The sequence below is a fragment of the Chiloscyllium punctatum genome, chromosome 24 (assembly GCF_047496795.1).
Source record: "Chiloscyllium punctatum isolate Juve2018m chromosome 24, sChiPun1.3, whole genome shotgun sequence".
In the NCBI taxonomy this organism is placed as follows: domain Eukaryota; kingdom Metazoa; phylum Chordata; class Chondrichthyes; order Orectolobiformes; family Hemiscylliidae; genus Chiloscyllium; species Chiloscyllium punctatum.
The window spans coordinates 62,618,675-62,630,976 of NC_092762.1; the positions used below are offsets into that span (position 1 = coordinate 62,618,675).

The window sequence follows — 12,302 nt, forward strand, 5'->3', positions numbered from 1 at the left end:
AATAACGATTATGCATTCATTGTATTATCGTCTGTGCCCTGCCTGAAAGCATCTCTTTGGCTCACAATACTCTTTTCACATCTCTCTATCCTGTGCCATTTTGTTGATTTACCAATAATTTGCTTCAATTTTCAAGCCATCCAACAGTTATATTGTCTTCCTTCATCTTTCTCTTCTTCCTTGAAATCTCCCCTTCATAACTTACAAACCAATTTCCTTTAAAGCTGTGCCCCACCTGGCCTTTCTCTAATTATGTTCAACTATTATCTTTGTTTGGTCAATCTCCACAGCACATTGTTTGTTACTCTTTCTTAGCATTCTCCTCCAAACCACCATTTCATGTCTATTTATCAAGTTGTCTCCTTCTGTGAGATTCAAGTCTCGCATTCATTCAAAACAGTACTCCAGACCAAATCCTTTACAAGTCACTTTTTGAGTGGTTTATTTGGCTTTCTAGTCAGTAGCTGCTTCTTCTGAGCAAAATCAGTTTTTCCCATTGCTATCCTCATTTTTACATTTTCGTTCCATGTATCTTCTATCTGCAGATATTATTCTTTCTAAATGATTCAATTGTTGCCTCTGCTCTAGTTCTTATCCCTTTGTGAAGATTTCTTGCTGTTTCTTGTTTTGCCCATGTTCACTTTCATTTTGTCAATGTTCAGTTTCATTCCAGAGTTCATACAGCCTTTCACTAATTAATCCACCAGTTCGTGTAAATCTTCTTTTGTGTTTGCAGCAAATGCTTTGTTATCTGCAAAAATCTAATTGATGTTATTATTTGCTGTACACCCTCAACAAACTTATAACCAGAAACTGTCTTCAAACACATCTTTGACCTTCAAGAGGATTGGTTATAAACATGGCTCTTTCTGAATTCCTCTTCCAATTACACACGCTCCCTATTGGCTACTCTTGACAGTTGCTAATTGTCCCATGTACAGATTTCTTATGACATATCTACAATCCCAGTGCACTCCAATGTCTTTCAACACATTCATGAACTTAATCCAATCAATGATTGAATGTTTCTTCATAATCTGTGAAATGTATTATTTATTAGGCAGTGATAAACAGTAATTCCTCTAAAGGGTCATTTGATAGTGGTAAAGTGATAATGACCAGTTAAAGTTCAATACAAATGAGGCAGATAATGCATCCAACTAGCATTCCTTTACACATGACTCTTCTTCACATTTCTTCTGAATTACTCTGAAGTTTCGTTGCTACCACTTCATAATTTTCAGCTACCAATCATTCTTTAAATCACGGTGAAGAGGAAGAAGATGCAGAAAGAGAATAATCACCATTGTTACTTGGACCATAAGACCATAAAATACAGGAGAAGAATTAGGCTGTTCATTACAGCGAGTCTGTTCTCGTAACCCTTGTACCCCTTATTCATCAAGAATCTATCTACCTCTATCTTGAAGACACTAAATGGCTTGGCCTTTTCACAGACTTCTGCAGTAATGAGGTCCACAGTTTCACCCTCCTCTGGCTGAAGAAATTCCTCCTCATCTCAGTTTTGAAGGGTTGTTCCTTCACTCTGATGCTGTGTCCTTAGGTTCTATTTTTTTCTACTTGTGGAAACAGCTTCTCCATATCATTCTATCCAGGTGTCCTGGTATTCTGCAAGTTTCAATGAGATCCACCCCCTCATCCTTCCAACCTTCATTGAGTACAGACCTGGAGTTCTCAGCTGTTTCTCATATAACAAGCCCTTCATCCTGGGATCATTTTTTGTAAAGATCCTCTGGGTCCCCTCAAAGGCCAGCACATCTTTCCTTAGATACAAGACCCAAAACTGTTGCATGCAAAACTCCACTAATCACTAACTGCCATCCTGAAAAAGACACCTTATCCCCACTCTCTGCGTTCTTCCAGTCAGTTAGTCCCCTATCTTTGCCGGTACCTTTTCCCTAATACCATGGTTTCCTATTTTATTTCACAGTCCCTTGTGTAACACTTCACCAAAGGTCTTCTGGAATTCCAAATAGATCATATCCACTGGCTCTCCTTTGTCTAAATTGCTTATTGCCTCCACAAAGTATTCTAACAGATTTGTCAGTTATGACCTTTCTTTGACAAAGCTATGCTGATTCCGTCTTATTTAATCATGCACTTCCAAGTACTCTGCAATCTTATTCTTTAATAATGAAGTTTAAAGTCTTACCAAAACTTAGCTCAGGGCTAACTGGCCTACAGTCTTCTGTCTTTTGCCTCCCTCCCTTCATAAACAGAGGAAACACTAGCCATTTTTTTAGCCCTCTGGCACCCTCCATGACTCCAGTGATTCCTGAATGATCACCACCTATGCCTCCACAATTTCCTCAGCTACCTCCTTCAGAACCCTGAGGTGTAGTCCATCTAGTCTGGGTATTTTATCCACCTTCAGACTTTTCAGATTCCCCAGCAACATCTCCTCAGTGATGGCCACTACACTCACCTCTGCCTCCTTACTCTCTTGAAGTTCTGATATGCTACTGGTGTCTTCTACCATGAAGGCTGATGTAAAGTCCTTTTCTTTGAACTCCATTACTACGTCCCCAGCCCAATTTTCCCAGTGGTCCACTGTCCACTTTTACCTCTCTCTTACCTTTTAGATATTTGAAAAAACTCATGCAATCTTCTTTTAGATTACCAGCTAGCTTACCCTCACATTTAATCTTTTCCCCACTTATTGCTTTTTTAGCTATACTCTATTGGTTTTTAATCCTCTGACATCCCACTAATCTTTGCCACATTGTATGCTTTTTCACTTGTTTATTGCTGTCCTGACTTCCCCTGTCAGCCATGGTTGCCTCATCATTCCCTAATTATGTTTCTTTTTCCTTGGGTTGAATTTTGCTATACTTCCAGAATTATCCCCAGAAACTCCTACCATTGCTGCTCCACCATTTTCCCTGAGATCCCACCCCCCAACCCCACCACCTCCCCACCACCGCCTCCCCCACCACCGCCTCCCCCCTCACCCCTCTCCATCCCCGGCCCCAGCCCTTTCCAATCAACTCTGGCCAGCTCCTCTCTCATGTCTTTGTAGTTACCTTTACTCAATTGGGATACTGTTACATCTGATTCAAGCTTTTCCCTTCAAACTGCAGGGTGAAGTCTATCATATTATGGTCACTGTCCCCTCGGGGTTCCTTCACCTTAAGCTCCCTAATCAAATCTATCTAATTAAGCTTCACCAAATCCAGAATTGCCTATTCCCTCGTGGGTTCTTACCACAAGCTGCTCCAAAAAAAACTCATAGACTTTCCATTAATTCCTTTTTTCTGCTACCAGCCAGATTTTCTCAGTCTACCTGCATATTGAAATTCCCCATGATTATTGCAAAAGTGGCTTTCTTACATGCCTTTTCTACTTCCTGATTTATTTTCTGCCCCACATTATGACTACTGCTATGGGCCTGTAGATAACTCCCATCGGGGTCTTTTTTCTTTTGTTGTTTGGGGAAAGATTTAAGAAGGATCTCAGGGGCAACTTTTTCACACAGAAGGTGGTGCATGTATGGAATGAGCTGACACAGGAGGTTACGGAGGCTGGTACATTTGCAACATTTAAAAGGCATCTGGATGGGTACATAGATAGGAAGGGTTTAGAGGGATATGAGATAAATGCTGGCAAATGGGACTAGGTCAGTTTAGGATATCTGATTGGCACAGACAAGTTGGACAGGAGGGTCTGTTTCCATACTGTATAAGTCTATAACTCCATAACTTTACCCACGCAGATTCTATCCTTCTGACTCTATATCACTTCTTGCTATCAATTTAATTTCATTTCTTACTAGCAAGGTAACTCTGTCCCTGTACCCATCTGTCTGTCTTTCGACAGGACACATATTCTTGGATATTTAGTTCCCAGCCCTGACCTCCCCAAGCATGCCATGCCTCTGTGATGGCCACAACAATATACTTGTCAATTTCAATCTGTGTTATAAGCTCATTTACCTTGTTTTACATACTATGTGCATTTAAGTACAACACCCTCAGTCTTGCTTTGACCACCCCCTTCTCATAGTTGTCCCCTTATGTGCTGTGCCTGAAATTAGATTCCTGCCCTTTTCCATATTGTCCATCCTATTACTCATTGTAGAAACATTAATAACCGCTCCTAAACTCTCCACCACATTTAACTAGTTTAAATTCCTTGTGATCACCCTATTTAGCCTTTCCGCTAAGATCCTTGTCCCAGATTGGTCCAGGTGGAGCCTGTCTGGACAGTACGGTTCCCTCCTGTCCCAATACCGATGTTGGTCGAGTTTCCACTCCAACTTAAAATTAAACTTCTACATGAGTCAATACTTTATAGCACACTGTGTAATGTGTTGAATTAGATCCAAAGTTGGCTTAGAAACAGGATACAAAGGGTAATGGTCGATGGCTGTCATTGTAAATGGAAAGCTGTTTCATGGTGTTGGTACCCCTGCTGTTTGTTTTATATATTAATGATTTGGACTTGAATATGGGGATCACAATTGGGAAGTTTGCAGATGACATAAAAATCGGTCATGTAATGAATAATGTAGAAGTTAGCTGTAGGCTCCAAATGAGATAGATGGGTTGGTGGAGTGGGCAGGAAAGTGGCAGATGGAGTTCAACTCTGATAAGTGTGAGATAATGCATTTCGAGAGGCCAAGCAATAAAAGAGAATACACAATAAATGGGAATATAGTGTGAGAGGTAGATGAAGTGAAAGATCTTGATGTACAATGTGCACAGTAGTGGTATAGATAGACGAGGTTGTAAAGAAGGCATATGGAATGCTGCCCTTCATTGGCCGAGGTATAGAAGACAAATGTAGGGATAAAATTATGAGACTGCATAAGACACTGGTGAGGCCACAAGTAGAGTATTCTGTGCAGTTCTGGCCACCACATTACAGGAAGGACGTAATTGCTCTGGAGAGATTGCAAAGAAGATTTACTAGAATGCTGCCAGGATTAGAGAGATTGTAGATGTGAGGAGAGATTGGAGAGAATGGGATTGTTTTCCTTGGAAAAGGGAGGTTGAGAGGTGACATAATTGAAGTGTACAAATTTGTGAGGGTGGTAGAGTAGATAGGAGGAACCTTTTTCCCTTGGCAGAGAGTTTAAAAACCATGGATTCAAGCTAAGTGGCAGAAGGATTAGAGGCAATGTGAGGAAACCCTTTTTTACGCAGAGGGTGGTGAGTGTCTGGAATTTGCTGAGTTGGTGGTGGAGGCAGAGATCCTGACCTCTTAAAAAGTACCGAGATCTGTACCTTAACTGCTATAACCTGCAGGCCTATGGACTGTGTGTAGTACGTTGGGATTGGAGGGCATCTAGGTATTTTTGCATCGGCATGGACAAGATGCACAAATACACCCCTTCTGTGCTGTATCATATGGTTCTTTCGATGTCAGCAAAGGCAGCAGTAGCATTAAATTTATGTGCAAGTACCTTACCATTTGTCTGCTGACAGTCCCATATTGCATGGGCCCCAATCTGGTGGAGCAGGTGACCTGCCTGCTGAAGATCTCACTTAATTATTATTATAATTCTATCCATTGAATGCAAGTTAAGTGACTTCAATGAAGGCTGTGTTATCTACTCTTCCTGGGAGGTGAGAACACAAATTTGTTTTATTATTGTAAATACAGTTTGAATGGTTGCATCCTTTTCTGGCATTGTTCAGCCCAATTGCTTTCAAGATTGCAGAGGAATTGGTAGTTCACTTTTCTTTAATGCTCTGCAGTCGCTGTGGTAATCCCATTTCCCCAAGGGCAGGGATGGGAGTGAAGGAGACAGCTCTAAATGAAGAAGTGCTGACATGTTTAGGTCCTTGTCTATGCTATGACGTGGAAGTGACTGGGTCTTTGTCATCTTGTTGCTTTTGTGAAAGTCAAGCTGATGATTTGGAGCTATACATCCTTCAGCTAGTACATACTATAGATCGTGCAAAAGCACTGCAGATGAACTGCCTTGTTCTGGATGGAGCAGAGCTTCTTAAAAGATGTTGCAGCTTCATACTTGTGAATGAATGGTGAATATTTCACTAGATTTCTCACTTAAGCTTTGTTGATGAAAGAGATATTATGGGGAATTATGAGGTGGGCACTCATCACACAGTAGCTAGTATCTGCCCAGTGATGCTAATGGTTACTGTCATGATGCTGATGGTGGTGAAATTGGTGATAGTGATGTCATTGAAGGTAGGGACTGGACTTTGGAAATGGTCACTGCCTGGAACATATGTCATGTAGTTTTTAATTGCTGGGTTGGCATTGTGACTAACACTGTTTGCCATATCTAGTGAATTCAGTAGCTTTATAATATCATATGGAATGACCTGAGTCAGTTGACTACAGACAAAATGAGGCGTTAAGAGAAAGAAGTATGCCCTTGGCATTTTGGCAGAAGCTACATGTAAACATTTTTTGATAGTACATTTTTTGTTGGAGCCAAGGATGGATCCTTCTTCCTTCTTCATTAGTTACATGTTCAGTACAACTATTTTTGACTGGGTTTGGTAGAGCTACATAAAATTAGAATGTAACTAAAAAAAAAATCTGGCTGGTGTATGTTACGTAAGAAGTGCTGTCCGGCAGCCTCCATTTTACATCTCCCTGAATAATATGGTTCAATTTGTTTCAATTTGAAGTTTCTACATCCAAACAAATACTCCTGAAAATAAGTTTGGATATATATTTCCCTAAAATCCACAGGATTAATTTGACCGGATGCTGATTTATCACAGATAGATTCCATCAAATGTAAAGCAGACTGGCCATCATTCCACAACCAAACGATGTGCATTCAAATGAATATTACTCACGGGCCTCATTTTCCACTTTGGCATAATTCCCAACTTCAGTAAAGCTTATGTTTCCAAGGTGCAGAATTCCAGCAATAATCTGTAGTACCATCAATTGAATCTCTGCTGTTATACCTATGACTTGCATGGCATTCTATGAGGGAGAAAGAACCTTGGTAATTGCATAGCATGTTAAATTAAGGCTTGGATCAAGTCAATTAGTCAGTTTAAAACCGTCTGGTTAATTTGCTATTACTTCCTTAAAATGTACAATTCAATGAATATCACAAACCATTTTCTGTATTATCAGTGTAAGTCAGTGAATTTGTATAAAATCAATTACCTCCCTCAGTGTCAGGAATTGCAAATTGACTCATTTCCTAACTTTGTTGTCCTGACTCTGACTCTTTCTCCGACTCCCAAAGATTCGGATTGACCTCTTCTCTAGCCAAGCTTGAGGCAGTGATGGAGGTAGTGAGTGGTTGGTAAGAAGGCCTACCCTGCTTCATTGAGATATCGGCCCAGTGCTCTGCATATTTTTTTTAGACCGTTAAACTAGTCTCACCTCCCTGGCATTTGGCCCATATTCTTCCAAACCTTTCCTATTCATGAACTTATGCAAATGTCTTTTAAACTTTATAACTGTACCTGCATCCATGAATTTCTCTGGCAGTTCATTCCACATGCAAATCACTTTCTGTGTAAAAATGTTGCCCCTCATGTCCTTTTCAAATCTTTCTTCTCTCATCTTAAAAACTCCCTAGTTTTGAACTTCTGCATCTTAGGGAAAAGATCCATGCTATTTACCTTATCTATGCCACTCATGATTTTATAAACCTCAATAAAGTCACCCCTCAACTTCCTACACTCCAGTGAAGAAGGTCCCAGCCTATTCAGTCTATTTTTACATCTCAAACCCTCCATTCCCAGCAACATCCTGGTAAATCTATTCAGAATCCTCTTCAGTTTAACAATATCATTGCTATAACATCAGTGGTTAGCACTGTTGCCTCACAGCACCAGGGACCCAGGTTTGATTCCAGCCTCGGGCATCTGTCTGCGTGGAGTTTGCACATTCTCCCCGTATCTGAGTGGGTTTTCTCCAGGTGCTCTGGTTTCCTCCCACAATCCAAAGATGTGCGGGTCAGGTGAATTGGCCACGCTGAACTGCCCATAATGTTAGGTGCATTAGTCAGGGAGAAATGGGTCTGGGTGGGTTACTCCTTGGAGGGTCGGTGTGGACTTGTTGGCCTGAAGGGCCTGTTTCCACACTGTAGGGAATCTAATCTAAATCTAATCTAAACAGGGTGACTGGAACACAGTATCCCGATAGAGGCCTCACCAAAGTTCTGTACAGCCTCAAGATTTTGTTCAGTGTTTAGCAAACTGCTGCTACTGAGCATCAGTAATTGTTTGGCCATTTAGCCCTATATCCACCCCCACATCAACTGAAGCATTTAATAGCTGGCCAGGCATTTGATTTGCCAGATCAATACTTGACTGAGGTCAAAAAAGATTCTGTTTGCACAACTTGAAGGAATGAGTTGGCTTTGTTTGATTGACAACGTTATGACGTTGAAATAAATTGTCCTTTCTTTGGTTTTTCAATGCTTGTTTATTTATGAGAACCAGGTGAAGAGGTGTCAAGAGTATTACAATACTAACAGTATCAAGGCCTATGGTTGATTGGCACTTTTCTGAAGGTGTAAGATGAACAGTTTTCCATCAGGAAATTTTCGAAGTCTCTTTGCTTCTCGTGCTGGTTTCATGAGCATTTGCCAGGCTTGCCAATGCCTCACTGGTTCTGTATGTTGTGAATACTGGAACAGTGGGCATGGAGGATGCATGGGAGGCATTGTGGAGTAAGGGTATAATGAAGAGTGTGTAAGTAGCAAGGGTATAATGGAGGGGGAGGTTGCATGGTGTATGGAGGAGATATGCAGGGACTCTAGCAAGACCTCTTAAATCTCTTTGCTAAAAGTTTCTCAAATCCACAACAGGCTACCCCCAGGTACACAAAATGACCTGGCAGGCAGGGCTCACACTGCTTTCAGGACCTCACCCATAGAGTCATACAGTCATACAGCATGGAAACAGACCCTTCGCATGCTGAGACCAGTACACAGTACTCTAAAAGTGGCCTCACCAATGTCCTGTATAACCTTAACTTGACATCTCAACTCCTAAACTCAATGGTCTGAGAAATAAAGATAAGAGACCTTCTTAACTACCCAGTCCACCAGTGTTGCAACTTTCAAAGAACTATGTACCTGAAACTCTAGATCTCTCTGTTCTACAGCACCACCCAGGGCCTTACCATTAACTGTACAAGTCCTGCCCTTATTTGTTTTACCAAAATGCAATACCTTGCATTTATCTAAATTAAACTCCATCTGCCACTCCTCAGCTCATTGGCCCAAGTGATCAAGATCACTATGTAATCTTAGATAACCTTCTTCATTGTGTGTTATATCACCAATTTTAGTGTCATCTGCAAACTTACTAACCATGCCTCCTAAATTGTCTTCCAACTTATTTATATAAAATACAAAACAAAGTGGACTTAGCACTGAACCCCGTAGAACACCACTGGTCAGGAACCTTCAAGAGTTTTTTGGAGTAGACTGTTCACAGGTAAAGGGATGACTGGCAAGTGGGAAGCTTTCAAAAGTGAGATAATGAGAGTTCAAAGGCATTATGTTAGAGTGAAGGTTACGGCTAACAAGAGTAAGGAACAATAGATAAATAAAGATATTGAAACTTTGGTCAAGAGTAAGAAGGAGTCGTATATTAGGTATAGACAATTGGAATCAAATGAATCTCTTGAAGGTCACAGGCCTCCAGTCTGAGAAACAACCCTCCAACACCACCCTCTGTCTCCTACCATCAAGCTAATTTTGTATCCAATTGGAAAGCTCTCACTGAATCTCATGTGATCTAACTTTACTAATTAGACTACCATGCAAAGGCTTTATTAAAGTCCACGTAAACAATATCTATCTCTCTGCCTTCATCAATCTTTTTGGTAACATCCTCAAAAAATTCAATCAGATTTGTGAGATACAATTTCCCATGCACAAAGCCACGCTGACTATCCTTAATCAGTCCCTGCCTCTCCAAATGCATGTAAATCCTATCTCTTAGAATTCCCTCCAACTACCTACCCACCACTGATGTCAAACTCACAGGTTTGTAGTTCCCAGGCTTCTCCTTCCAGTCTTTCCTAAATAAAGGCACAACGTTAGCTGCCTTCAGTCCTCCAACACTCACCATGACAGTAGATGATACAAATATCTCTGCTAGGGGCCCCACAATTTCTTCCCTAACTTTCCACAATGTCTTGGGATCACTTGATCAGGTCCTGGATATTTATTTACATTTAAGTCTTTAAGATCTTCAGCACTTCCACTTCCGTAATGTGGACTGTTTTCAAGACATCACTATTTATTTCCGGGAGTTTCCTAGCCTCTATTTCTTTCATCACACCAAACGTGACACGAAATATTCATTTAGAATTTCTCTCAATCTCCTGTTGTTCTATACATGATGACTTTATTGATCTTTACCGGTGAACATTCGACTCCAATCAACTCTTGAAGATTTTCTGTCTCATACCACCAAAATTTGCCTTACTGCAATTAAGAACTTTAACGTTTACATAAGGCCTATCCATTTCCATAGCTATTTAAAAACTAATAGAATTATGATCACTGGTCCCAAAGTGTTCCTCGACTAACACTTCAGTCACTGGCTTTGATTTATTTTCCAAGAGAAGATCAAATTTTGCTCCTTCTCTAATAGCTACATCTACATATTGATAAAGAAATTTTCTTGAACAAATTTAACATCTTGCCCACCATCCACGCCCTTCACATTATGGCAGATTATGTTTGGAAAGTTAAAATCCCCTCCTATTACAACCTTATTATTCTGACATATGTCTGAGATCGCTCCACATATTTGTTTTTCAATTTCCCTCTGATTATTAGGGGGACCTATAGTACAATCCCATCAAGGTGTTCATCCGCTTTATATTTCTGAGTTCCACCCTGTAGCTTCACGGAATAATCCCTCAGAAATATCCTCTCTAAGTACAGCAATAATGTTTTCCTTAATCAAAAATGACAGTTCTCCTCCTCTCTTGCCTTCCTTTCTATCTTTCCTATGGCATCTAATCCCCAGAACATCATCGTGTCCTTCCCTCAGCCATATATCTGTAATAGCTATTGTTCCCATACATGCCCTCAGTTCATATGTCTTATCTGCAAGACCCTTGTATTGAAATAAATGAAGTGTAATTCTTCAGAGTTACCTCATTCTCTAACTTCTACTTGCTTGCCTTTTCTAATAACTTGCTCTTTTTAAATTCAGAGCCATCCTCATCAGTCTTACTATTCTCAGTACTACATAGGATCCCCCCACCCCCTTTCCCTACTACTTGAAAGGCAAATCTCTCCCCCAGGATATTGGTCCCCTTCCAGTTCAGGTGAAACCCATCTCTTTTAAACAGGTATTTTCTGCCCCAGAAAATATCCCAATGATCCAAAAACCTTGACCACCGTACCATCTCCTTAGCCATTGATTTATCTGCCTTATCTTCTTACTCCTACTGTCACTAGCAAGTGGCATCAGTGGTAATCCAGAGGTTACTACCTTTGACATTTCGCTTTTTAACTTTCTGCCTAACTTCCTATATTCACTCTGCACAGCCTCAACCCTTTCCCTAATTATTCCCATTCCTGATGAAGGGCTTTTGCACGAAATATCGATTCTCCTGCTCCTCGGATGTTGCCTGAACTGCTGTGCTTTTCCATCTCCACACACTGAACTCTAACCTCCAGCATCTGCAGTCCGCACTTTCACCTTTCTCTAATTATGTCATTCTTAACAATGTGTACAACAACTTTCAACTTCTCACTCTCCCTTTGGACTATATGCTGCAACTGTTTTGAAACACCCTGGCACCAGGGAGACAATATACTATCCTGAATTCATGCTCACTGCTGCAGAACCTCCTGTCTGTGCCCCTGACAGCAGAATCCCTATAGCAATTATCCTTCTGAATCTAGACAAATCCTGTTTAACATAAGATCTGTTTTGATGCCCAAGATCTGGTTGCCACTTCTATTTTCTTTTGAAAGACTATCCTCCTCAACACTACTCAAAATGACATATATGTTTGAGAGAGGAGTATCCACAGGAGACTCCTGAACTCCCTTCTTACCTCTTCTGATAGTCACCCATCTATCTGACTGAACCTGCAGTGTAACCATCTCTCTAAATCTATTAATCATCACAAACTGTCTCCGCTATGCTCCTCAGCGACTCTTAGCTGCCTTTCCAGCCAATCCAAATGGTCAGATATGAGATAGATCCAAACACACCCCTTGCAGACATAGTCTTGAGGGACAGTCAACTGTTCCCTAATTTCCCACATTTGACAGGAGGAGTAGACCACTCTATTGACTGCCATAACTGCCCTTAAAAATTGCTCACTTGCCTAAAAAGACGCCCACTTTTCCC

At 40.8% G+C, this 12,302-nt stretch overlaps 1 protein-coding gene across 3 annotated transcripts in view; it reads right to left on the reverse strand.

Moving 5' to 3' along the window:
• The window catches only part of myo1f (myosin IF), a 152,191-nt gene that overhangs the window by 59,330 nt on the left and 80,559 nt on the right, over positions 1-12,302 (reverse strand). For all 3 annotated transcript variants that reach the window (XM_072594021.1, XM_072594023.1, XM_072594022.1), the window contains one exon: positions 6,801-6,933. In XM_072594021.1, the coding sequence (XP_072450122.1) occupies positions 6,801-6,933 (133 nt within the window). The remainder of the gene's footprint in view (positions 1-6,800; positions 6,934-12,302) is intronic.